This window comes from Somniosus microcephalus, chromosome 4 (assembly GCF_052327205.1).
Source record: "Somniosus microcephalus isolate GS21.2 chromosome 4, FLI_Smic_1.0, whole genome shotgun sequence".
NCBI lineage: Eukaryota > Metazoa > Chordata > Chondrichthyes > Squaliformes > Somniosidae > Somniosus > Somniosus microcephalus.
Genome location: NC_140990.1, coordinates 306,601,383 through 306,629,323, shown reverse-complemented (window position 1 = coordinate 306,629,323; position 27,941 = coordinate 306,601,383). Strand labels below are relative to the sequence as shown.

The following is a 27,941-nucleotide window of genomic DNA, read 5'->3' as shown; positions in this document are numbered from 1 at the left end:
AAAAATGGTTAGTAAACTAGCTATCTAGTAAACATATTTGCTAGTTTTCCTTATTCTTTATATTTATTCTCTACATACTAATAGATTATCATGCTTTGTAACAATTTGTCTAAAATGGATTATTTGATAAAGAAAAAAGAGCTCGTGCTTATATAGTGCCCTTCACAACCGTAGGACGTTCCAACTGGATTCTTCACTGCTGACCACATCACATGCGGTTAAAATTAAGTACTGCTAGCTAATTCATCATGCTGTAGAGAATATACATTAAGGTTTGGTACGCCAAAGGCACTAATATGTAAGTGTTTGCCTAACTTGCTGTGGTCTTTGTGAACTAACAAGCATCTATTGGATTGCTCCTGTAACCATCAGATAGTCACTGTCCTTGGACAGGGACCCATCTCAGGTTATTCAAAGTGTTCAAAGCAGCTCAAGGGATCAAGTCATTCCATTAATTATAATCATCATGTGGGGTTGTTTACAAAACATGTTGGTTTGCCCATACAAAGACAGCTACCAAACTCCACTTTGATTCTGGTGATGTTTAACGACCAAGATAGTTATGAAAAATTATTTAGTATCCTTTGTTCTGGAATATCTTCAAAGGAATTTGGAACTCTATTTTGAGTGGTAGTGCAGGAAGTCAGAAATGTCTGGCCATCAGGGTACAAGGCTAATCGGTAACTCAGTAAATGGGAGTCACATAATAAGTCTTCCACCAGGTTTATGGGGTTGTTTGTCAAGGCTTAGCATAAGGGAAATGTCTTTATTACTTTGATTCCATGATTCCAAGACGACCTGTGAAACCTATATTCACTGCAAATCTACTGTGTTTGATCCATTTTAGTAATGTTCAATAAATTTGCCTACTGATTTATAACCTGAGCCATGATCTGATGAGTATATATTCTTTCATTTACCAAAGATGAGATCACGTGGCAGCCCACAATACATTCAAATAAGCCAAGTACAGTCAAGAGCACTCTGGTTGACTCCCAGGGTCACTACATTTACAGGAAACTTTGGTTTATCCGGAGGTTAACTGTCCGGAATGCTCGAGCCACCGGCAAAAATCAGGAGCCGTTTCGTTCGTTTTTTTTTTCTTTTTGTTGCTTTTTTTCCCCCACCAGTCAGGCTCTGCAAGGTCTTGCTGAAGCTGTTGCTAAGCTACAGAGACGCTTGCAAGGTACGGCCGACTGTTTAGAAGCTAAGCAACAGGGTTTGTTGCCAGATACGGAGCTCAAAATCTCCGTATGTTTCAACATTAGCGCTGGTTTATCCAGCAGTTTTGATGGGACGGCAACAGCTCGGTCTCGTCGGTGCCGGATAGCACAAAGTTTCCTGTATCTAGATAGCAGGCAGGTAAAAATGCACTTTGATTCATAAGGGACATGGAAGTGATGCTGAACCCAAGGAAACATCTAGAATAAGGAGCCAAAAACCAAACAACCTAATCGCCAAACATGGAATGTCCCTTTATGAATTTTAAGCTTGATAAGTCACATGTTCCCTTCTACATAAGAAATAGGAGCAAGAGTAGACCATTTGGCCCTTTTTGAGCCTGCTCCGCCATTCAATAAGATCATGGCTGATCTTCTACCTCAACTCCACTTTCCTGCCCGATCTCCATATCCCTTGATTCCCCCTAGAGTCCAAAAATCTATCTATCTCAGCCTTGAATATACTCAAAGACTCAGCATCCACAGCCCTGTGGGGCAGAGAATTCCAAAGATTCACAACCCTCAGTGAAGAAATTCCTCCTCATCTCAGTCTTAAATGGCCTACTGCTTATCCTGAGGCTATGCCCCCTAGTTCTAGACACTCCAGCCAGGGGAAACAACCTGTCAGCATCTACCCTGTTAATCCCCTTCAGAATCTTGTATGTTTCAATGAGATCCCCTCTCATTCTTCTAAACTCCAGAGAGTACAGGTCCATTCTACACAATCTCTCATCATAGGATAGCCCTATCATAGGAATCAATCTAGTGAACCTTTGTTGCACCGCCTCCAAGGCAAGTATATCCTTCCTTAGATAGGGAGACCAAAACTGTGCACAGTACTCCAGGTGTGGTCTCACCAAGGCCCGGTACAACTGTAGCAAGACTTCCTTACCCTTGTACTCCAACCTCCTTGCAATAAAGGCCAACATGGCATTTGCCTTCCTTATTTCTTACTGTACCTGCATGCGAGCTTTCTGTTCCGTTCTGACATAGTGTCATCAACCTGAAACGTTAACTCTCCACAGATACTGCCTGACCTGCTGAGTATTTCCAGCATTTTCTGTTTTTATTTCAGATTTCCAGCATCCGCGGTATTCTGCTTTTGTGCTAGCTTTGTGTTTCTTGCAAGAGGACACCCAAATCTCTCTGAATACCAACATTTGAAAATATTCTGTTTTTCTATTCTTCCTACCAAAGTGAATAACCTCACATTTTCCTACATTATACTCAATGTACCACCTTACTGGCCATTCACTTAGTCTATCTATATCCCTTTGCAGACTCTTTGGCCGCAAATTTAATAGCGCTCAGAGGGCGGGTTTGGAGGCGGGTCCGCTTTCAAGATAGCAAAGATTGACAGCAGGTAGGAAACCCACTGTCAACCCGCCTCCATGCGAGTCTCAGGTGTCGGGTCTGTCAGCGGAGAACTGACCAGACACCAAGCGGCGGGGGAAAACAATTCAGCTGGTTAAATGGCTTGTTAAGTGCCAATTGAAGACTATTTTGAGGCTTCCTTCAAAGTTTACGTACTCCCCCACGGGTTACCTGCTGTTCGGGGAACACGCCAGCTCAACCTGCCGTGTTTTGAGTCTGCTCTGATGTTTCTGATAAGCTGACAGCTGCAGAAGTGGTGCAAATGATGCCATGTTGCAGATGGTGAGTTTCAGAGCACAGAAAATGTTGGTTACTGCATATTTTATACAGAGATTTCTTTAGCTTACAAGTTTTTAGATCCAACTGTATGTCCAGTGCCACCTCATTGGGAGAACCTCGCTCACCAGTGACAGATCACTTCGGTCATCGTGCCTGCAGCTGCCATCTATTGCAACATCGGAGCCAATGAAACAATCAGACCATGGTCCTCCGAATCCTTCCACGATCAGCCCAAACATCACCAACCTTCTCCGCCATCACCCGATGTTGCACTGGACACAGGGCATCATCCCCTGACAACACTGCTGCCCGGGAGGCCAGCGATGGCATCACCATGGCCAGATTTTCTTCACTTGATGCTGTAAACTCTGACTGCCACATGATGCACCAGGCTGACACCATCCCACACCAGCACCATGAAGCATCCCTTTAATGTCCAAGCCATTCCATGCACACACATCACTATAGCCGGGGGGGGGGGGGGGGGGCGCGGGGGGAGTTATATCTCAACATTCACTGGAACTCAGTAAGACATTTCTCAAGGTGCGCACAGATCTGTCCAATAAGGGGCAGTGTTGGAAAAACAGATTTCACTATGACAACAAATTACCAGAAACTTCACATGGACATTGGCTAAACTTCTCAAGTGCCTACCCTTGTGTGTTGTTTGTTGGTATGCTTGCAATAGGATGAGGGTGAGTGTGAGATGTGGCTAGTGAGATGGGGAAGTGATAAAGTAGAGAGGGGGTTGGGTGGAGTTGCAAGGTAAGTTGGTGAGAGTAAGGATGTGCAGGAGAAGTGTATGGAAGGCAGAGTGATGGGGATGTGTGGAGTGGCACAGCAGGGTGAGTTTGAGTGTGGCTTTGCAGGAACTTTTGGTGATCCACCGAGATCATTGAAAGATTGGCGCCACTGCAGCCAGGGACCCCTGACGACATCCTTGCTTTTGCCCTCCTGTGCAACCAGGCTGCGTTGGTGTCCTGGGGAGGTCTCTTCCACCCTTGGAAGGGAAGAGGACCTCCCTGCGTGCTGTGACTCCCTCCATAAGCATATGGAGGGAGTCATTGGAGAGCCTGGGTGCAGCAGTGCACCTTTGTGCAGTGCGTGTCAGTGTTTGCAACACCTCAATGCTGTCAAACACTGAGAACAACTGTCAAATTCCATGTGGACGTGGTCCCTTTAAGGAAACCGGCTGATGACTCGTCATCGGATGACATCATCAGACCCACTTCCTGTTAATTGGCGGGCTTAACAAGGCCAATCAAGGCAAAATCCCGTTTAGAGCGGCTGCAGCTGGGAGCGGGACCGGAATCAGGAAACCAGCTCTCCGGTCACCATCCCGCCGCCTCCATTAAATTTGCGGCCTTTGTGTTCTCCTCACAGCTTACTGTCCCACCTAGCTTTATATTGTCAGCAAACTTGGATACATTACACTCGGTCCCTTCATCTAGGTTATTAATATAGATTGTAAATAGCTGAGGCCCCAACACTGATCCTTGCAGCACCCCATGAGTTACAGCCGGTCAACCTGAAAAAGATCTGTTTATCCCTACTCTGTTTTCTGTCCGTTAACCAATTCTCTATCCATGCTACTATATTACCACCAACCCCATGAGCCCTAATCTTGTGTAATAACCTTTTATGTGGCACCTTATCGAATGCCTTTTGGAAATCCAAATATACTACATCCACTGGTTCCCCTTTTTCTATCCTGCTAGTTACATCCTCAAAAAATGGATAAATTTGTCAAACACGATTTCCCCTTCATAAATCCGTGTTGACTCTGCCCAATCCTATTATTATATTCTAAGTGCCCTGTTACCACGTCCTTAATAATAGGTTCTAGCATTTTCCCTCCTACTGATGTCAGGCTAACTGGTCTGTAGTTCCCCATTTCCTCTCTCCCTCCTTTCTTAAATAGTGGGGTTACATTTGCTACCTTCCAATCCGCGGGAACCGTTCTAGAATCTATGGAATTTTGGAAAATGACAACCAATGCATCCACTATCTCTATAGCCACCTCTTTCAAAACCCTAGGATGTAGGCCATCAGGTCTAGAGGATTTATCAGCTTTCAGTCCCATTAATTTCTCCAGTACTATTTTTTTTTACTAATACTAATTTCTTTCAGTTCCTTATTCTCGCTAGACCCTTGGTTCTCCAGTATTTCAGAGAAATTTTTTGCGTCTTCATCCATGAAGACAGGCACATAGGGGGAAAAATTCAGTTGTTTGCACCTCCTGTTAGTGCCTTAAGAGGGTGCCAATTGGGGCGCAAAGCAACTAGAGGCAGAGCGCGGCGATGTTTGTGCCGCTCGCGAAATTAACTAGACATTTTGCGGCAGCGCTAAACACTACCGCCACGGTCTCCTGCGCCGGCAGATTATGACATCAGTTGAGTGCGCAACGCCCCGTTAGCGCCCCGGACCGGATATTGAGTGGCGCCCCCTGCCTTACCGCCTGCCACTAGCAACGACAGATTGAGGGGAGCGTTATGCTGTCAGAAAGGGACTAGGGGAGCGCTATCTAAAGGCGCCGCTTCCTGCCTTTTTTGTCGGTGACATTTTTGCACCACGCATTCGGAGAGAGAGAGAAAGACATTTCTGGAGAGATTCAACGCTGTGTGAAGTAGTTTTGAGTACTGAGCAGCACTTTGCAGGTTTATTTTGATTTGCCCTTCCTTGCTTCGCCAGCGCTCTGAGGTAGCGCCACGCTCCTCGGCCTGTGAGCCTAAGACAGGTGTGAGGCGCCTGATTTAGCGCCCCAATCACCTCCAGGGGCGATAAAAGCCAAGTTTGCTGTCGGAGGCGATAATTAGCACCAGGCGCTAAACTTTGCGCACCACTAATAATGGCGCCCCAAATGGGGCGATACCGAATTTCCCCCCCAAAGTATTTGTTTAATTTCTCTGCCATTTCCTTATTTCCCATTATAATTTCTCCTGTCTCAGCCTCTAAGGGACCCACATTTACTTTTGCTAATCTTTTCCTTTTTACATACCTATAGAAACTTTTACAGTCTGTTTTTGTCTCTCGCTAGTTTACTCTCATATTCTATTTTCCCTTTCTTTATCAATGCCTTGGTTCACCTTTGCTGAATTCTAAAATCCTCCCAATCCTCAGGCTTACTACTCTTTTTGGCAACATTATAAGTCTCTTCCTTTGATCTAATACTATCTTTAACTTCTCGTTAGCCACAGTTTCTGTGCCTTAAATGAATGAATAATTGTTGTGAATTATGCATTAATTCTTTAAATGCTAGCTATTGCTTGTCTACCGTCATACCTTTTAATGTAGTTTCCCAATCTACCGTAGCCAATTCGCCCCGCATACCTACGTAGTTTGCTTTGTTTAGATTTAGGACCCTAGTTTCGGATTAAACTAAATCACTTTCAAACTCAATATTAAATTCTATCATATTGTGGTCACTCTCCCCTAAAGGCCCCTTTACTACAAGGATTTTAATTAACCCTTTCTCATTGCACAATACTAGATCTAAAATAGCCTGTTCCCTAGTTGGTTCCTCAACATACTGATCTAGAAAACTATCTTGCATGCATTGTATGAATTTGTCCTCTACACTATTACTGCAAATTTGGTTTGCCCAGTGTATATGTAGATTAAAGTCCCCCATGATTATTGTATTACCCTCGTTACATGCGCCTCTAATTTCTATCCCCGTATTTGCGCTGCAGCATTATTACTATGTAATCAAGTAGTACGATGCTTCTGTGACAAATGACTAATTTGGCTGGGGGCGGGGGGGGGGGGGGGGAAGGTGTGGAGAAGGGGAGAAGAGAGATCACAGCCTCTTAATACATCTTCTGAGATTACATTGAGGAATACTGTTGGGGCAGACAAGAGACACAAGCTGCACTAACATCTAACCTGTACTATACCTGACACAGCAGTGGTCAATTGAAACACTGGGTTCAAAATATTCCATTCCCCAGCACAAGCAACAATGTCGCTGCCCCGTCCAGTCACTTGGAGGAGCATAAAATATAAAAACAAAAGTCAAACTTGTGGCACAAGCCTATGTTACCTGTGAACTTCCGTGGGAGATGTTTGAGGAATGTTGGGATTGTTGTCGCTGCATCTGTGCCAACTGCTGTCGCTGCATCTGAACAAGCTGTTGCTGATGGGTGTGGTACTGCTCCTCCGTTATGCCACCTGTTATTAGATGAGGAAAAGCCTTAATATCATGATCTAATTATGTCAGTTGAACACTAAATAAAGTGAAATGGATTTTTTGTAAGGTTAGCTAAGTGACAAATATTTCAGACTTAAAAAAAAATCTTTGTAGGCCTGCGTGGTGCTTAACATATACTTTAAAAAGTTGTATTAATTTTCCCCCGTTAGACTAGTTTTGTATTTCTGAAGTGGTTGCTATATACATGTAGGCAAGAATACATCATGAAACACATGTATTTTCGTGTGTGCGTACACACACAATATAGTTCCATGTCCACAAGTTAACGTGGGAAAATGTAGGAGAGCGAGACAGAGAGGAGAGAAAAAGAATACGAAACATCAAATACTTTCATATCTGAGCATTATGGTTGTAATGACACCCAACTAGTTGCTCTGCATTTACAAATTCTGCTGTTAACAGCTACAGGAGTCACAGACCCCATTAAAACAGAAAGAGTCACAAGCTACATTACTCACCAGATATCCTATTCCTATTGGTGATCATGGTACTTGATGGTAAAATAGAAGACATCGGAATTCTCCTTTTATTCACATTCTGTCCTAATTTTTTGGAAGTACAGTGGTTATCACTGTCCTGAAGCTGGGATAACCGAGGCTGGAAGTGCCGTAATCGGCATGCTTTGATATTGCTTAGTATTTCACTAAGTGACAGTCTATTTGTAAAGTCTTTATTGGAAGAAATGGTCCATGAGTCGTCAGACGAAAAAGCAGCTGGGGAGCTAGGAGATGACAGCATTTCTGGGTCAATTTGGCGTAGAATGTGATCATGATCTGTGGATGCACGATCTAACAAAAACCTAAAAGGGGAGGGGGGGGGAAAAAAAGTGCTTTAAATCTCCATAGCTGCTATGAACACGATGATAAACTAAATCTTATGGTTGCTACAAGTGCTTGGACTAATTAATATTATGATGAATCTGTTCAACCAGAGTAAGGACAGACACTTCACTTCCAGAAATGCTAATCTAGTTGTAGTGTTATTCAGATGCCATACTAGTCACTTGAATTTAGCAATTCTGAAGGATCAAACTTTGAGACTCTGCAGGCCATTTTTAATAGTACTTTTAAAATTCTATTTCAATAATACAAACTTTATAGTTTTTAAACTTCCCCTCAATTCTGAGCTTCATATCACCATCATATCAATCTCTCATAACTTTATTATGCCCTAAAGAGAATGAGACAAACATGATGCTGACAATATCAACTTTCACTTATGAGCATTATGGCTTACTTCTTGATTCACAATTCTGATAGATTTTCTCTCATTTGTAACCACTTTTATTTGTAATTAAAGAGAAACATTTATGTGCAGGGCAAAAGAAAATGTGTACACCAGTTAGGCAAGTACAAATGCTGCCACCTTTGATATATCTAGCCTTTCATCTGTGTGGGTTTGAATCCAGCCCACATTAACATGATGGAAACATATTGGGGTAGATTTTCCTTAAGCTGTCGGGAAGGAGGCGGGACGTCAACTTTCGGGTTTTAGTCCTGCCTACATCGACGTCCGGCCAATCCGCGCGATTTTCCCTTGATTGACCTTGTTGAGCCCGCCCAGCGGGCTCAGCAGGTCAATTAAGGGCCACCTGGCAACAGGTGACGTCACAGACTGAAATTTCATCTGTCAAGAGTTCTTGACAGATGAAATATCAGCGTTTCACAGCTGTTTGAAGCTGTCAAACACTGAGTCAGACTTCTAACCTGAGTCCTTCTACACAGACTCAGTTAGAAGTCTCACCGGCAATGAAAGCTGAAGGCTGTCACTTTTGACAGATCGCAGCCATTTTGCTTTCATTGCCGGCTGAGTGATGGACTCCCAAAACCATGAGGAAGAAAGGCTGTAAAGGTAAGTACAGGTAATTTAAACTTCTTTAATCACTTTAGTGGCATAGTGGTTAGCACTGTTGCCTCACAGCGCCAGGGACCCGGGTTCGAATCCGGCCTCGGGTGACTGTCTGTGTGGAGTTTGCACATTCTCCCCGTGTTTGCGTGGGTTTCCTCCGGGTGCTCCGGTTTCCTCCCACAGTCCAAAGATGTGCGGGTTAGGTTGATTGGCTATGATAAAATTGACCCTTAGTGTTAGGGGGATTAAATACGTGGGGTTACGGGGATAGGGTGGGATATGTGTTGGTGTAGGGGTTACGGGGATCGGGTGGGATATGTGTCGGTGCAGGCTCGATGGGCCGAAATGGCCTCTATCTGCACTGTGAGGTTTCTGTGATTCTGTGAAACACACTTACCTTTGCACTTATGCACCCATCACTCACCTGAACACCGACATCACGACCCCTCCAAGTCCTTCAACCAGACGGCCCGACTGCTCTAACCTGGTGTGGTTTGGAGCCATCGGGAATCCCACACGACACCCATCAAAATAGGGATTAGGCTAAAAACTGCCTGATAACTACCTGTTAACAGGCAGTTAATTGGCACTAATCCCTTCCTGCCTCGGGTCGGCGGGTACCAGTGCGGGGCGGGTACCCGCCTCCTCTGAAACTTACGTGGAGGCGGGTTTTGGGCGGGATGGTGTCGGGACCCCCGATTTCGGGATCCCCCCCCCCCAAAACCCCGCCTGACGGCTCGAAGAAAATCTACCCCATTATATCTGCCTTTAGCATCTATATCCAATGTGTTTAGGCAGTCTTAGGCTCAATCTTAGTGATTGCTAATCACAACATAAAATTGCCTTAACTGGCAATCTCAGTATTTTAAAAGAGGGGACAGGTGGAGAGAGTCAGGGAGGGAATTCCAGAACTTAAGGCCTAGACAGCTGAAGATGCTGCCACCAATGGCAGGGCAAAGGAAGTGGGGGATGGACAAGAGCACAGAATTGGGGGAATGCAGAGTTCAGAGGGTTGTAGGGCTGGAGGAGGCTACAAGAGATAGGGAGGGGCAAAGCCATGGAGGGCGTTGCTAGACCGGGAGCCAATGTAAATCAGCAAGCGTAGGGTACATGGGTGAACGGGACTTGGTGCAAGTTTGAATACGGGCATCAGAGGTTTGGATGAGCTCAAGTTTATGGAGAGTGGAAGATGGGAGGCCGGCCAGTACATCATTGGAATCGTCGAGTCTGGAGGTAACAAAAGCTTGGATGAGGATTTCAGCAGCAGATGGGCCGATGCAGGGCTGGAGACAGGCGGTTACAGAGGTAGAAGTAGGCGGTCTTTGTGATGGGAGAGGATATGCGGTTGGAAGCTCAGCTCGGGTCAAATAGGACAGAGGTTGCGACTTTACTAAAGGGAGCTTTACTCTGCACCCAACTGTGCTATACCTGACCTGGAAATACTTTAAGCTAACAGCAGTCAGAAAAACTGGCAAAAAGTATTCCAATTCCTAGCACTGCCATACTTGGTGAGTAAAACATTTTTTGCCCCTTAAAAAAGTGAAGCTATAACAAAAAAATTGCTACAGAGCTGTCACATCAGCGTCAGCAAAAAGTAGAAAATTAATTTAGTGTTTTCAACAAAACTGTAAATTTTCAATGTTTTTGTGAAAAATATATTTGAATGAAACTCTACTATTGTCATTTTGAGGTCTAGCAAAACAGCAACAGCAGGCACCCATTATACAATGATCCATTATGTTGTTGAATGAACAATATTGCGTAAATGTAGTTATATTAGTTGAAACTATCGTACAAATGCAAAATTGCTAAGTGCACAATTCTCTGCCATACTCAAAGACTTTAGTTCTATTTTAACTGCTGTTATTATCCGAAAACTCTCAATATGACAGTCAGATAGTAACAAATCCTCAACAACCCCACTATGAAGAAATTAAGATTCTTTCCCCCTCCCCTCCAACGCCTCAAATTCTTTACAGATTTTCTTTTTGGTAGCTTGGAATGTTTACATACCTTCCTCCACGACCTATGCGCCTCCGTGCTAAACCTATGCACCTTCTTGGAACGGTGAGTGTGGTTAAGCAGTACCTATACCGTGACTCACTTAGCCCAGCTGGTTCAGGAGTCTGCCATGGGCAGGTACTCATTTGATCCAAATGAGGCTGTAACAGAGTAGAAATATATGGTTAAATAATTATAAATTATGAATGATTGTTTGTCTTTTCACAACTCTTCTTCCATGGGTCTATAAAGACCACCATACATGACCTTTAAAACTAATTTGCTGAAACCACTGAAAAGGAAAATATTAAGATTACTCTACCATAAATGTGGCTTTAACTCATTCTCGAAAAGTTCAACCTCCACTGACAGAAAATATCTTTAACGAGAAAGAAAATACAGATCACCGAGGAACACTGTTTTTGCCAAGAAATTTGTATCATTGTGTTGCTGTTTGACCAGTCTCCTTGCTTTATTCTATGCAAGCCCTCATTAAACCATCAAAACCATAGTTATTTCACTAGGCAGCCTCGAGACTTTGAGCGTCACAATAAGAGCAATGTAGCATACATGCACAAATACAGCTTCAAGCAGCAACAGCACAGATGGAGTCTGGGAGAAAGCTAGGCAGAAACTTAAGAAACTGCATTTACATAGTGCTTAAATCACATCCTCAGGATACACCAAATGGCTATACCAACAAAGGATTACCTTTCAAGCACAGTCACTATTCGGACAAATGTGGATGTCAATTTGGCAACAGCAAAGTCCCACAAACGAACGAATCAAGAAAGATGACTAAAGTCCATTTTTATTGCCAATATAAAAATCCAGGTTTTTTCGGTTATGTTTCAGTTTTTATTTTTGGAATATAAAAAGGGAGAAAAATTAACAGAAAAATTTGGGCCCAAAATATCCCAAAGTAAATTCACAGTAAAAGTAAGTTTTTATTTAAAATTTCACTAAAACTCAAAAAAAATGAGCAAAAGGGTTCAGTTAAGCTAAATGACAGCCCACAATAATCTACATTGGCTCCCTGAAGCAGCTATCTATTTAGCCCCATGTCCTTGCTGTTTTCTCAAACCCTTTCAATTTTGTTTTTTCAAACTTTTTTTAATAATTTTTTTTTGGATTTAGCTAGTTTCTGGTAGAGTATTCCAGGTCTTAAAAATCCTAACCTCCTCTTCTGATAATTGTGAGTTTATGCCCTTTAGTTACTGATCCAATAACCAGTGGAAATAGCTTCAGATCACAGACAAATGAGCAGGAAGAGCAGATAGGTGGCAGATGCAACTTAATGTAAAGTGTGAGACAATATATTTTGAGAGGAAAAACAAGTAATGTGAGTATACACTTAATGGAAAAATGCTGAATGATATGGATGAACATATTTCACAGAAAGTGCAAGTATAAGATAAAACCCAAATTGTATTGGTTCTATGATAATTGCAAAGAGTACAAGAGCAAAACAATGATACGTTTGTGCAAGACAATACTTAGAGCGCAGAGTTCTGTATGAAGTTTTGGGCATCCCATTTTAGAAGGGGATATTAAAGCCACACCCAGCATACAGCAAAGATTCACCAGGATGATGCTAGGAATTAGACATTTTAGTAAAAAGGATAGCATTGAGATACTGGATCAAAGAAAGCTTGGAGGAAATTTAATAGGTTTTTAAAATTATGAAGGGGTTTGATGGGAGTGAATAAGGAAACATTTACTCTAGCTGGGGAGTCAGTGACAAAGTGGTTGTTGCTTTAAAATAGTCACCAACAGAATGAGGTTCGGAGGCGATGGGCCGAAATGGCCTCCTTCCGTGCTGTAACTTTCTATGATTCTATGAGACTGTTACTGGAGCATGGAACGTTTTGCTATAGGGAGTATTCCTATATATTCAAGGAGTTAGATATATTTCTTAAGGCTAAAGGGATCAAGGGATATGGGGAGAAAGCAGGGACAGGGTACTGAATTTGAATGATCAGCCATGATCTCATTAAATGGTGGAGCAGGCTCGAGGGGCTGAATGGTCTACTCCTGCTCCTATCTTCTATGTTGATACACAGACCATTGCATCCCAAGGGAAAAGTGGATAAATATTTGAAACAGAGGAAGATATACAGACCGGTGGGAGTACTGGGAATTAGTTTTGGACTGCTCGCGCAAAAATTCTGCAAACGCAACAGGACGAATGGTTTCCACGTGTGCTATAATCGTCTATGGAGTACAGAAACTGCTGGTAGGATTCACCTCTTCTAGCCAATTCAAAGCACAACATCAAAAAGACTTCTTTGAGCTTTCAGAACAAGACAATTCTTGGTGAAACCATCCACATTTGCTTTGTGCCGCTGTTTCACAAATACATTAGAGATGACCCCCCCTCCCTCACCTGTGATGACAGAAGCAGTGGACCCTGAATGAGTTGAATGGTCTGTAACTTTCCTCAGTGGATTCTGCCTTACCAGGGAAAACACAAGATATATTCTATTACTGAATAACTAATCTCCACTCAGTGACAGATTAACCCAAGGTTTTATTTCCATAAGGAATAAAATTGCTCGGATTGGGCTAATTTTTTTGTTTCTACCATAAAAAGGAGGTTAAAGCTTTCTGCACAACAACCAAGTGATACAAACTTTTAGTAAGAACTGCTGCCAACGGGAGAAAACTAAAGGTGCAGTGAAGAACAAAGCCTTATATACAGAGAGTGTGTGTGTGTGTGGGCGGGGACAGACAGGAATGGACCAAAGTAACAAGTTACAGAATTGTCTTAAAGGTACAGCGATGTAAGCATTTTCCACCACTGGCACAACCCATTTGAATGTGGAGGCCAAAAAGAATGAGGAAGAATCACAGGTGCTTTCAACCAGCTATGCAACAGACATTGAAAATGAGGGGGGCTTGAACAAGTCATTCAGAATATAGCAGATCTACTGAGTTAATGGCTTGCACAATATAAATACTTCATTCTGGGAAAAATATATATATTTTTTAAAAAAGGTTCTTTCAGTAAGGCATGCTACAAAGCAACTAGCATTTAAAAATTCTCTCACACAACTCAATTTTATGACAGCTGAAGAAAGCTTAGGTCTGTCCCTTAAGAATATCAGACACAGCTATGTTATTTCCTCGGGCAAATTATTCCCAAATGTACAACTTCAAATCAGTTCCCATTGATATCAACAGTATAGGCATGTTCAATTTTAATCTTTTCTATTCTGTTTTTGGACCACTCCGAGTCACTGCATACATCAACGATTTAGATATAGGGCTGGAAGGAGTAATGTCCATAATTGCAGACAATACTAAAATAGGAGACTTTGTAAATACAGGAAACTCTTGATTTACCGGCACCTAAATAACCAGAAATCTCTTAACCGGCAAAATTCAGGAGTAGGTTCAGGTAAGTTTTACTTCATATTAGTGGCCGTTCCTGGATCTGTAGCTGTGTAACTGGGGTTCCTGCACTTGTTGCTAAGCAACAGGGACGCTTGGTCTGTGGCCGGGGTTCCTGCACCTGTTGCTAAGCAACAGGGAAGCCTGGATTTGTTGCTGTGTACGGAGCTCTCGTACCTTTTACTATACCTCTCTGTAATCTGGACTTTTTGATAAACCGGCACCACGCCGGTCCCGGATAAAAAAAAGAGTTTCCTGTAATTCAGAGGACTGAAGGTAGGGGGTATTGAAAAGATGATGGAATGGGCAAAAAAGTGGGTGATGGAATTCAATGTCAGCAAATACAGCATGGTACATTTTGCTTAAAAAAATTGAATGGGGAAGCTTTATGTGACATGGAACAGAAGAGGAATTTGGGGGTTCAGGTTCAAGAGACATTAAAAGTAGTAGCTCAAGTGAATAAGCCATTAAAAAGCTAATGAAATACTGGGTTTTATGGCAAGAGGTATAGAATATAAAGTCGAGATGTAATTGTGTATCTATTTAAAACCATGGTAAAAATTACAGTTGGAACACTGCAGTTTTAGCCTCCACACTGTAAGAAGGCTGCACCAGTTTCACTCGGATGCTGCTTTATATGAGGAAATACAAATATGAAGAATGACTGACTGAAATATTCAGTCCACTTTCATTAGAACAGAGGAGATTACGCAGTGATTTGATAGGGGTGTTTAAAATTGTGAAGGGATGGAACACGGTAGATAGAAACCGACTGTTTCCAGTGGTTTAGAGGTCGAGAACAAGTGAACACAGATATACAATTAAACAGAAGAGATTTAGGAGAGTAGGAGAAACTTTTTCCACAGAGGGTTGATAGGCTGTGGAATGCACTACCAGAAGCTGTGGAATGCACTACCAGAAATAGTTAATGAAGCAGACAGCATGTCAACATTTAAGAATTAGGTGGTTGAAGAAAAGGGGAACAAAGAGAATTGGGAACACAAAGTGGGCACATGGGATTAGGACTGCTACTCTTGTAGAAGATAAACACCAACTGGGCCAAACAGCCTGTTTCTGTGTTGTAATTTCAACGTATAAAAAAACCCCACAAAATTAATTTACTAGAGCAGTGCACCTACACATTTTCAGAGTCCTTCCTTTCAAAAATAACTAACATTTGGCAAACTAACACAACAGGTAAATGATTTGGAAGACATTTCAAATCACTGTTATATGCTAAGAAGTTACACACAAAGTATGTATGTATATTTATATAAATATATTCTTACAGCATAGTATTGGCAACCTGCTTTCCTCCTGAAAGCAAAAAGCCCATCAGGGTCACTGTCTTCCTCAGGCTCTGATACAGGAGAAGGGACCTAACAAAAACAAAGAGAGTCACTGCTGTTTGCATATACTTTTTAAAAAATTAATTAATATCAGTAAGAGGAAACTCAACTTAATCTCCCGAATAATGTATCTGTGTGCAAATTTCCTCCTCAGGAAACTGATGTAGGACAGTACACAATATTGAGAAATATCATAATTTGTCATTTCCCCCTCCTTTTATGATGTAAATGAGGTCTCTTACAATCACTGAGATTCATGCTCTGCTAATTATTGTGGCTTATAAATTACTGGGTAGGAAAAGCAGGGGGAAAAGGGAAGAAAAACATATTAATACATCTTTGTACAGGAAACTTTGGTTTATCCGGAGGTTGTATGTCCGCAAACCTCGATCTACCGGCAGAAATCAGGAGCCGTTTTGTTAGTTTTTTTTCTTCTCGTGGCTTTGTTTCCAACAGTCGGTCTCTGGAAAGTCTCTCTAAAGCTGTTGCTAAGTTACAGAGATGCTTCCAAGGTACGGGCTGACTGTTTACAAGCTGTTGCTAAGCAACAGTGTTTGTTGTCAGATACGGAGATGAAAACCTCCGTATGCTTCAACATTAACTTTGTATGTCTGGCAGTTTTGATAGATCAGCAACAGCTCGGTCCCGTCGGTGCCGGATATAACAAAGTTTCCTGTATTGTGACAATGATAGAAGCAGAGCTCAGTCATGCCTCAAACAGGTACGTGTCTTTTTTTATTTTTCTATTTTGATGCATGCTCACTTGATAAGATACTGCCAATCAACTTTTTCCATTATAAATTCCTATGTCCATATTTATGATGGAAACCACCCAAGTAAACTTACGCTGTAATTAGACCCTCCTGCCAGTGGTGGTGCTGCAGCTATTCCATTAGGAGGGTGAAATTATAGTGCAAAAAGTTTACATGAACAGTTTCTATTATAAATGTGGACATAAGAATTTAGAATGAAAATAAAGATAAGGACAGAATGTATGATTTTAAGATGGGGATTGATTTACATTTCCATGCCCTGATCTAATTATACCTTGCCATCTAACCTCACTTCACCTGAAGACTTGCACTTCGTCTTGACTCCCCATTTGCAACACCATGGAGATTGACAAGATATTGAGAATGTTTTTTTTCTACATCAGGTATATAGAGTAAAATATCATAACCAAGAGACTATTGTTCACAGCTTATCTATTTCAGCGATAGATATAGTTAACATTATTTGCCTATCGCCAGAAATCAGTTCAATCTCAAAAAGGAAACCGGTTTTTGGAATCTCAAAACTATAAAAGAGCTATGGAGTTTCACCAAAGATCTTTAGTTCCTTGATTCACACTGTCTAGTCTACACGAATGAAGGTGGGTGTGTGTGTGTGTTTGTGGGGGGGGGGGGGGGGGGGGGGGGGGGGGGGGGGAGAGGATGTAGATGTGGGTCTTATGGTAATATTTAATCAGACTTGAGATTATTTGTTGTTTTTGGAAGTTTAAATATTGCGCAAGTATTATACAATTATAGTTACTTGCGTCAGTCTTCTGCCTCTCAACGAAACAATCGTTTGTAGTGTGAGATTTACTGCCTTTCTGAGTGAAAGGAGAATGTAATCGTCAGCCACGCAGCACCCGCTTTGCAATACCTTCGTAAAGGGGTAACGGTTCTGTGACATGTTATCCCATTTACGCCATGCATAAGGATGCAAGTTTCAGTTCGTAGACCCAGGTCTAATTATGGAAACTGCTAATTTATTGCAAAGGCGAGTTAAAAATGCTGGGAGAAAGTCTGAATTGTAACAGCTGTTTCTCGAATAGTCCTTGTGACACCCGTTCTTACTACTTTTCTTTAAATAAAATATTTTACAACTGTTGATATTGTTTGTTTGATTAATGCATTGACCAGAATGTTTATTTGAACAGAGCCACAGCCGTATCTCCTAATTTAAATGATTTTTATTCATATGAATTTGAAAATGAATTTTCCTCCAATAAAGCAAGAAAAATCTTGCCATTTCAAATTTCAGAGGATTGGGTGATGCTAAAGTTTATCAAAATCAACATTCCACCTCTAAGACCTGGTTTTGAAACCAAATCGATGGGATAAAAGTCACCAGTGAAGATGGCTATGTTTGTTGGATGCCAATCATCTCAGCCCCAGGACATCACTGCAGGAATTCCATAGGGCAGCATCCCAGGTCCAACTATCTTCAGCTATCCCAAGAATTAATAATTTAAAAAAAACCTCTCCTGGCTTTAAGGGTTCTGAAAGAAACCGATCCATACGGCAGAGGAAGTGTTGTTCACCTTCCCTGCCTGGAACTGTGGAAATTCCAAGTAGTCTAGGGCCTGTTTTTAGAAATTCACTCAACCCAAACTGCCTCCGCCCAGTACAACAATCCAACTACTGGCTAGGAAGGGCACTGACCTTTACCAGAACAGTTACTAGCATGCAGGGCCTCCTCTCCTGTCCCTGTGCCTAACTAACCCCCAGAAACAGACCAATCAAGTCACTAACTGCCTGACCCTAAACTACTCCCAATACAAGCACAGTGATTCCAAGAAATCCAAATATATGAATAATATTTTTCCCACAAATATCATGCAATCAAAATGTACAATAGCTCCATAAAATACATACAAGTAAAATGTACACAAATTACAACTTCTGGGCCAATTCCTCCAAGTACAGGTACACAACAATAAACTGGCACAAAAATGGATGTTGTCGGACATGTAGGGTGTGCTCTTTAAGATTCAGATTAAAATTTAAGGTGCATTGCTGGGGCGGTGTAAAATAAACTTTATTCTAAGTCTCCTTGATGCTGGTACAAGAGTGTCCAAAGATGTGCAGGTTAGGTTGATTGGCTATGATAAAAATTGACCCTTAGTGTTAGGGGGATTAAATACGTAGGGTTACGGGGATAGGGTGGGATATGTGTTGGTGTAGGGGTTACGGGAATCGGGTGGGATGTGTGTCGGTGCAGGCTCGATGGGCCGAAATAGCCTCTATCTGCACTGTGGGGTTTCTGTGATTCTGTGAATACAGAACCTAACCTTGATGAGCAGAATATTCAAATAAAAAAAATTATTGTTGACCATCTTGGAAATGGGGACTATGGTCATGTTTGGTCTCATTCTATAGCATAACAATTTGAAAAAGTACTGATATAAGCAGAGCTAACGTTATCCTGCTCCTCATTTAAAGCATGTCACCAAGCTCAGCGCAGTACATTATCTTGCTTTGATAACATTCGGAACCCACTGCTGATTTATTTACTGATAGAAAAGACAAGAACCCAGCATACCTGGGTGTAAGACTCTTCATCAGAGCTGAGAAAGTCATACTGTTTAATGTCCTTCTTCAGGGCTGGTTGTGATTCTGTGCTAGGCTGATGGTGTAACACAATACACTCTGAACTTTTATGCTTCTTCTTCACATATTTCTTCTTTACTCGAACAGTATCAGTTACCTCCTCTTTGAATGACATCAGGTGCGACTGTTGCTGTTTTAAGGGAAACAAAGCAAAACCGAAATAAGTCATTATTCATAGTTATGTTACACACAAACTATGGTAGATCTTTATTAAATATTACATTCCTGCTATATACTGTCTTTATATTGAACTGTAGAAGTTTACATCATAGGAGGCGGACTTTGCTACAGCAATCCAAACAAATCCCACTGCCTTACTCACTCCCTACAGTCCTGTAGCTTCCTGCTAAAAATGTTTACCTATTTTCCCTTAAAATATATCGGGCAGGATTTTCATTGGGTCGTGGAGGCGTGTGGGGGTTAAAATCCCAAAATGGGGGTGGGGGGGGCACAAACCCAACCCGCCTCCATGCCAGTTTCAAAGGAGGCGGGTACCTGACCCGCACTGGGACCCGCCTCCCCGAAGCGGGTTAGGTTGATTGGCTATGATAAATTGGCTCTTAGTGTTAGGGGGATTAAATACATGGGGTTACGGGGATAGAGTGGGATATGTGTTGGTGTAGGGGTTACGGGGATCGGGTGGGATATGTGTCGGTGCAGGCTCGATGGGCCGAATGGCCTCTATCTGCACTGTGGGGTTTCTGTGATAACTGCCTGTTAACAGGCAGTTTTTAGCCTAATCCTGATTTTCATTCTTGAAGTGTGGGATTCCCGACAGCTCCAAACCATGCCAAGTTAGTGAGGCGGGCCGTCGGGCTGAAGGGGTCGAGATGTCCGGTGTTCAGGTGAGTGATGGGTGCATGAGTGCAGAGGTAAGTGTGCTTGGTGTGTTTAAAGAAGTTTTACTTACCTTTACAGCCTTCCTTCAGGTCTCGGGAGTCCCTCATCTCACCGGCACAGAAAGCAGAATGGCCGCGATCTGTCAAAAATTGCAGCATTCAGCTTTCTGTTCCGGAGAGATCACTAAATCATCCTGAGAGGAAGGAATGAACTTGGAGTACAGATTGTCAGTGTTTGACAGCTTCATACAGCTGTCAAACGCTGATATTTCATCTGTCAAAAGGTCTTGACAGATGAAATATCAATCTGTGACGTCACCTGTTGCTGGGCAGGCTCAACAAGGTCAAGCAAGTCAACATCGCATGGGTTGGCTACAACTCGATGGAGGCGGGACTACAACCCCGAAAGTTGTAGTCCTGCCTCCTCAATGAAAATCCAGCCCAACCTGTCTTTGCCTCAATGCGGCAAAGTATGTCATGTTCCGATAACTCAAAATTTCACCCAAGCTCCCTCCGCACTATTACATTGATGATCCTGTGTCACTGACTTTCTGATTAGAGGAAATAATCTTGCTCTATTCATCCCATCAATACTCTTCATAAATTTTAAAAAAACCTTTATTAAATATCCTGTTTCCTCTGCTCCAGTGGAAATACTGCTGCAGTATTTTTTCAGAAATATTGAGTTACAATTGTTAAATACAGTCTACTCTTGTTAATTTGAAGTCATTCTTGCTGACAATGAATTTGAATTATCCAATAGTTCAAATTAAGCAATTTAAATAAAACAGCACAGGAGGCCTTTTCTTGCACAATTCCAATTAAGCAATTTTGAATGGACTACTGTACTTACTATTCTCACTCAATCCATTGCTTGATTAACACTATACATACTCAGATTGTGCTTCTCGCAGCTCCCTTTCCTTTACCACATCCAGTTGAGTTAGAAATATATTTTGCTAGGTAAAAATAGCCAATATCCTTAATATTACACTTTAACGACATAGAATATACAAGATCAATAGCTAAAACAGTCGTGTACAAGGCAGAGGAAGTCATGGTCAAACTTTAGTGTTCTGGTCATACCACAACTGTAGGCATGTGTTCAGTTCTGCTCACTGAGACATAAGGAAGCCATTCAAACAGGGAATACAATGCACAGAAGGGCCACAAGGCTGATCTTGCTCGTCAAAGGTCTGATTTATGAGGAGAGTGGAGAAACTGGAGTTTTTCAAATTTGAAAGGAGGCATCCGAGAGGTGCCCTTAGAGGTAAATAAGAACTTTAATGGGCATTTTAAAATGGTAAATCAGGAAAATTGCTTTAAACTAAGCAGAGAGTGTAGGACAAGGGGACACCTTGTTCCAACTAGTAAAAGGCAGATTTAGGACTGACAGAGTAATCAATGCAGAGAATAAACTCCTGGTTAGAACAGTCAAATCAAGAGGTGGATTTAAAAAGCAGCTGAATACTGCAATGGAGGGGCTTTAGGGGCTTTCTGGATGGATGAACCAAAATCAGCTGAATGGACTTCCTTGCCTATAATTATCTTGTGATCCAAGCAGGCCAATATAAAGTTTGCTCGTGACTTTCTCTAACTTATATTCTACTATTTTTGCTACTTCGATCAACGTTCTGTTGGCTTTATTGATTGCTGCTCTACATTGGTGCTGAAACACTAGCAATAAAGCAATTTGGATGTTACAACCGATACTAACCCTATATTAAAAAAACTGTTTATTGTCTCTTCGGTTTTTATTTTAAACTTTGTTTCCTTTCAATGAATATAATCACTTCCAGCATCAGCCTTTTCTTAAAAAATTTCAGCACTTATTTTTGGCACATCCCAGGTTCATTTTGAAGACAGGTGCAACTCAGGGAAAAAAATAGCCAGACAGGCTGAATACCAGTTCCAACAAGCACTTTACTTGTAAATTAACTGTCATTAATGTAGTGATGGCAGTGGGCATGTTGAACATGTCCGAGGGACTGCTGCTGCAAGTGAATTATCTGATCTGTGGTGTCAGTATTGAACAAAGACGTGATAGCCCTTCCAAGTTAACGGTGCTAGATTTGATCAACAAAATAATAAAAAGAATCACTATGAAAACTCAAAATACTGAATACTCCAATATATGGGAAAATCTGACAAGAAATTAGTACCTTAACAGTTTTGCTTTCTGGTGCTTTGTAATGATTGCCATTGTGAAGAGATACTGGAGTATTGGAGACCGCCTTTTCTTGTTTCAGAGTCCTCAGCTCACTCATAATTTCTCCACCAAAGTCACCCATATGGTACCTATTCAAACAGTAATAAAACTTCAGCAGCTCCTACAGATTAAACCAGGATGCACTAGTGCGATCATTAACTAGCAAGTCAGCACTGAAACCAGATGATAACTAGGGCAACATATTTTATTAACTCAGAACAAACACTCCCGTCATACCTCTTCTCAACCACATCCAGTGTAAGATGAAGTAAATCCCTTTTGGTCTTTTCCCGCCTCTTAATCATTTCTAGGATGGTAACTGCCCGGCTGAACTCTCGACGCAACTTCAACATTTTCTCATATGAAACTTCATCGTTTTTACGATTCTGTTAAAAAATTATAACCTTTAGGTTTTATAAAAGAGAAATATTATACTTAACAGAAAAAGCAACCACATCACCAAAGCTTTAGGCAGCTGCATTATTTTTCCATACTTAATTAACATTGTATTTTTACAATTTAATGCACATGTCCTTCCTGGTTTTGAACTATGACAAAAAAATTCTGAAACAATGTACCAAGAAGAGAATATTTTTCTCAATTCTTCATAGTCGCATCAAGCACTCTCAAGTCAAGTACAGCACATTGCACAAGTGCTTTAATCCAGAGTTGCACAATGTTCTCCCCTGATCCCATCTCAGTAATTCTGCGCCCTGAACACAAATACATTCTTACTTCTTACAAATCTAGTGTTTTTGCTAGTGCAGGTAATCATTCTTATTTTCTCCCTATTCCTGAACTATGTACCTTCTGTGCTGCACAAAGAAGTATGCCAAGAATAAAACAGGACGGACCACCCGGCATCGACCTAGGCACTGGACATGACAAAGGCACACCCAGCCCAGTCGACCGTGCAAAGTCCTCCTCACTAACATCTGGGGACTTGTACCAAAATAGGGAGAGCTGTCCCACAGACTAGTCAAGCAACAGCCCGACATAGTCATACTCACAGGATCACAGCCGGGTTCCTCCATCACCATTCCTGGGTATGTCCTGCCCCACTGGCAGGACAGACTCACCAGAGGTGGTGGCACAGTGGTATACAGTCAGGAGGGATTGGCCCTAGGGATCCTCAACATTGACTCCAGACCCCATGAAGTCTCATGGCATCAGGCCAAACGTGGGCAAGGAAACCTCCTGCTGATTACCACCTACTGTCCTCCCTCAGCTGATGAATCAATATTGCTCCATGCTGAACACCACTTGCAAGAAACATTGAGGGTAGCAAGGGCACAGAATGTACTCTGGGTGGGGGACTTCAATGTCCATCACCTGGAGTGGCTCGGTAGCACCACTACTGGCCAAGCTGGCAGAGTCCTGAAGGACAAAGCTGCCAAACTGGTTCTGTGGCATGTGGTGAGAACCAACCCAATGGAAAAACCTTCTTGACCTCGTCCTCACCAATCTACCTGTCGTAGATGCATCTGTCCATGACAGTACTGGTAGGAATGACCACCACACAGTCCTTGTGGAGACAAATTCTAGTCTCACTCCATCGTGTTGTGTGGCACGACCACCATACAAAATGGGGTAGATTCAGAACAGATCTGGCAGCTCAAAACTGAGCACCCAAGAGGCTCTGTGGGTTATCAGCAGCAGATTGTATTCCACCACAATCTGTAACCTCATGGCCTGGCATATTCCTCACTCTACCATTACTATCAAGCCAGGGGACCAGCCCTGGTTCAATGAGGACTGTAGAAGAGCATGCCAGGCGCAGCACCAGGTGTCCAAAAATGAAGTACCAACCTATGAAGCTACAGCACAGGACTACGTGCATGCTAAACAGTGGAAACAGCCTGCTATAGACAGAGCTAAGTGAACCCACAACCAACGGATCAGATCAAAGCTCTGCAGTCCTGCCACATCCAGTCGAGAATGGTGGTGGACCATTAAACAACTAACGGGAGGAGGAGGCTCCAAGAATATCCCCATCCTCAATGATGGCGGAGCCCAGCACCTGAGTGCAAAAGACAAGGCTGAAGCGTTTGCAATCATCTTCAGCCAGAAGTGCCGAGTGGATGATCCATCTCCACCTCCTCCTGAGGTCCCCACCATCACAGAAGCCAGTCTTCAGCCAATTCGATTCACTCCACGTGATATCAAGAAATGGCTGAGCGCACTTGATACAGCAAAGGCTATGGGCCCCAACATCACAGCTGTCGTGCTGAAGACTTGTGCTCCAGAACTAGCCACGCCTCTAGCCAAACTGTTCCAGTACAGCCACAACACTGGCATCTACTAGACAATGTGGAAAACTGCCCAGGTATGTCCTGTCCACAAAAAGCAGGACAAAGCCAAACCGGCCAATTACTGCCACATCAGACTACTCTCAATCATCAGCAAAGTGGTGAAAGGTGTCGTCGACAGTGCTATTAAGCAGCACTTTCTCACCAATAACCTGCTCACCAATGTTCAGTTTGGGTTCCGGCAGGACCGCTTGGCTTCATATCTCACTACAGACTTCGTCCAAACTTGGACAAAAGAGCTGAATTCCAGAGGTATGGTGAGAGTGACTGCCCTTGACATCAAGGCAGCATTTGACCAAGTCTGGCATCAAGGAGTCCTAGTAAAATTGAAGTCAATGGGAATCAGGGGGAAAACTCTCCACTGGCTGGAGTCATACCTAGCACAAAGGAAGATGGTTGTGGTTGCTAGAGGCCAATCATCACAGCCCCAGGACATCGCTGCAGGAGTTCCTCAGGGCAGTGTCCTCAGCCCAACCATGCTTCATCAATTACCTTCCCTTCATCGTAAGGTCAGTAATGGAGATGTTCGCTGATGATTGCAGTGTTCAATTCCATTCGCAACTCCTCAGATAATGAAGCAGTCCATGCCCGCATGCAGCAAGACCCTGACAACATTCAGGCTTGGGCTGATAAGTGGCAAGTAATATTCGCGCTACACAAGTGCCAGGCAATGACTATTTCCAACAAGAGCGAGTCTAACTACTGCCCCATGACATTCAATGGCATTACCATCACTGAAACCCCCAACATCAACATCCAGGGGGGGGTGGGTCACCATTGACCAGAAACCTAACTGGACCAGCCACATAAAAACTGTGGCTACAAGAGCAGGTCGGAGGCTGGGTATTCTGTGGCGAGTGACTCACCTACTCTCCAAAGCCATTCCACCATCTACATGGCACAAGTTAGGAGAGTGATGGAATACTCTCCACTTGCCTGGATGAGTGCAGCTCCAACAACACTCAAGAAGCTCGACACCATACAGGACAAAGCAGCCCATTTGATTGGCACCCCATCCACCACCGTAAACATTCACTCCCTCCACCACCAGCGCACCATGGCTACAGTGTGCACCATCTACAAGATGCACTGCAGCAACTCGCCAAGGCTTCTTCGAAAGCACCTTCTAAAGCCATGACTTTTGCCAACTAGAAGGACAGGGCAGCAGGCGCATGGGAACACCATCACCTCCAAGCTTCTCTCCAAGTCACAAACCATCCTGACTTGGAAATATATCACCGTTCCTTCATCGTCACTGGTTCAAAATCCTGGAACTCCCTCCCTAACAGCACTGTGGGAGTACCTTCATCACACAGACTGCAGCGGTTCAAGAAGGCAGCTCACCACCACCTACTCGAGGGCAATTAGGGATGGGCAATAAATGCTTGCCAGCAACTCCCACATCCCATGAACGAATATTTAAAAAACATACCCAGAGCACAGGACAGACGAAAGAGAAATACTGCGGATGCTGGATATCTGAAATTGAAACAGAAAATGCTGGGAATACTCAGCAGGTCAGGCAGCATCTGTGGAGAGAGAAACAGAGATAATGTTTCAGGTCGATGACCTTTCATCAGAACGGTTCTGACGGAAGGTCATCGACCTGAAACATTAACTCTGTTTCTCTCTCCACAGGATAGACAATATGCTTTCAGACCTCCATCAATACCATTCTGAAGCCAATTACTAAAGAATGGGTAAGGCCAGCCAGGGTGACTAATTTTCCTTCCACATGGGAAAGCACCTGGCCCCCAATCTTCACTTCTCCAGCAACGCAATTGAGATCAGGAACTCAACTAGCATGGACAACTGTAAGCACAAAACCATGCTCACCTTTCTAGTCTGCATCTTCTCTGTTCTCCTTCGAAAAGCAACATATGGATCATTGTTAGTGGAACCATCTCTTTTCTCCTGTTTGACCAAGGGGATGAGGGAGGGCGCCCTGCAGTTTTTGCGTTTCCTTGCCCAGTAATCATATACTGCTTTTATCAGATAGTCGTCTTCTTTCAAAAGCAATCTGGCCTCTTGAATAGATACAAGCTGAAGAACAAGATAGTTATTTTAAAAAAATTAATAGTGAATGTGTAATAGTATAAACTGTGTAAGTTTCTTGATTTTATGGTTCACAATTTTTGTGCTCATCTGTACAAGGAGAAACCTTTCTGGGAATACAACACTTTTCATCTTTTGGCACTCAATGTCGATATTAACTATTTTCAGGTCACCTCTACTCTGGCCCAACAATGCATTCCAACTCCAACCTCAAGAGCAGACCCTCATGCACTACTCTTGAATTTTACATTTTCCACACCAGCCATCCTCATGGCCTGCACACACGTGCCAGTTTGTGCCACTCTATGGATAATTTTAAAATAGATTCAAGCCATTAGGAAATAGTTTCAACTAGCCAAATTCTTTTTGTTCAGTTAGGGCTCTTTCAACCAGCACGGAGGGGAGATTTTCATCCCACCAGTTTGGATTAGATTAGAGCCCAGGTACAGGAAACTGTGCGCTATCCGGCACCGACAGGACCGAGCTGTTGCCGTTCCCTCAAAACTGCCGGACAAACCAGCGTTAATGTTGAAACATGAGATTTTGAGCTCCGTATCTGGCAACAAACCCTGTCTTCTAAACAGTCTGCCGTACCTTGCAAGCGTCTCTGTAGCTTAGCAACAGCTTCAGCGAGACCTTGCAGAGCTTGACTGTTGAGAGAAAAAAGCAACAAAAGGAAAAAAAAACTAACGAAACGGCTCCTGATTTTTGCCGGTGGCTCGAGCATTCTGGACAGTTAACCTCCAGATAATCCAAAGTTTCCTGTACTAGAAATTACAAAGCAGCATTGTAATCCATTGTGTCACCCAAGCACCAGCATTAATAGGTTACATGCAGAACCCTAACAAGCCCTATTTCATAGTTCTGATTTTGATTACATAGGCAAAGTCAGAAATGGATATAGTGGGCAATCCAAAAAAAAGGACTGCAGTGCACAACCCCGAGGCCGACCAGTTTAGATTTCTTTAACGCTTTGTTTATTTTCTAAAATGCATCTATAAATTTCTGCAATGTGGAAGAATGACAAGTGTTCTAAATGGATTATCTAATGGAGTACATCAGTGAATCCTAGTCCCTAGAGCACCTAGAAATGAGCTAAACCCAACTGGCACTAATATCAAACTAATGCAAGTCAACCAAGTTACTCTCATGCATCCCCTGTTGATAAGTTAGCCACCAGTGTGGCATGGTCCTAAATAATTTAAACTTTAAAAACGTATATATAAAATGAAGTACAGAAACTGGAATTTGTTATTGGTATATAATTCATCAGCAAGCAGCACAGTACCTGATTTCCACTAGCCTTTTCCAGTCGGTCAAACATCTCTTCAAATTGCAATGGTTTAATCTCCAACTTTCTATTCAGACGATTGAATAAGATCTCATCTTCAGAGTCCATGTCATAATCTGGCTGTTCACTATCCAGATTAAAAGCTGTAAACACAAGCAGAATTGATTTTTTTTAATAAAACGCCATA

General features: G+C 42.6%; 1 protein-coding gene across 3 annotated transcripts in view; it reads right to left on the bottom strand.

The window, feature by feature from the left end:
• Nucleotides 1-27,941, bottom strand: part of epc2 (enhancer of polycomb 2) — an 80,358-nt gene that overhangs the window by 10,605 nt on the left and 41,812 nt on the right. For all 3 annotated transcript variants that reach the window (XM_085986687.1, XM_085986686.1, XM_085986688.1), the window contains 9 exons: nucleotides 27,752-27,897; nucleotides 26,245-26,451; nucleotides 22,337-22,485; nucleotides 22,053-22,188; nucleotides 18,984-19,181; nucleotides 15,615-15,704; nucleotides 10,945-11,093; nucleotides 7,542-7,882; nucleotides 6,916-7,043 (listed from right to left, as the gene is read on the bottom strand). In XM_085986687.1, coding sequence (XP_085842813.1) covers nucleotides 6,916-7,043; nucleotides 7,542-7,882; nucleotides 10,945-11,093; nucleotides 15,615-15,704; nucleotides 18,984-19,181; nucleotides 22,053-22,188; nucleotides 22,337-22,485; nucleotides 26,245-26,451; nucleotides 27,752-27,897 — 1,544 coding nt within the window. The remainder of the gene's footprint in view (nucleotides 1-6,915; nucleotides 7,044-7,541; nucleotides 7,883-10,944; nucleotides 11,094-15,614; nucleotides 15,705-18,983; nucleotides 19,182-22,052; nucleotides 22,189-22,336; nucleotides 22,486-26,244; nucleotides 26,452-27,751; nucleotides 27,898-27,941) is intronic.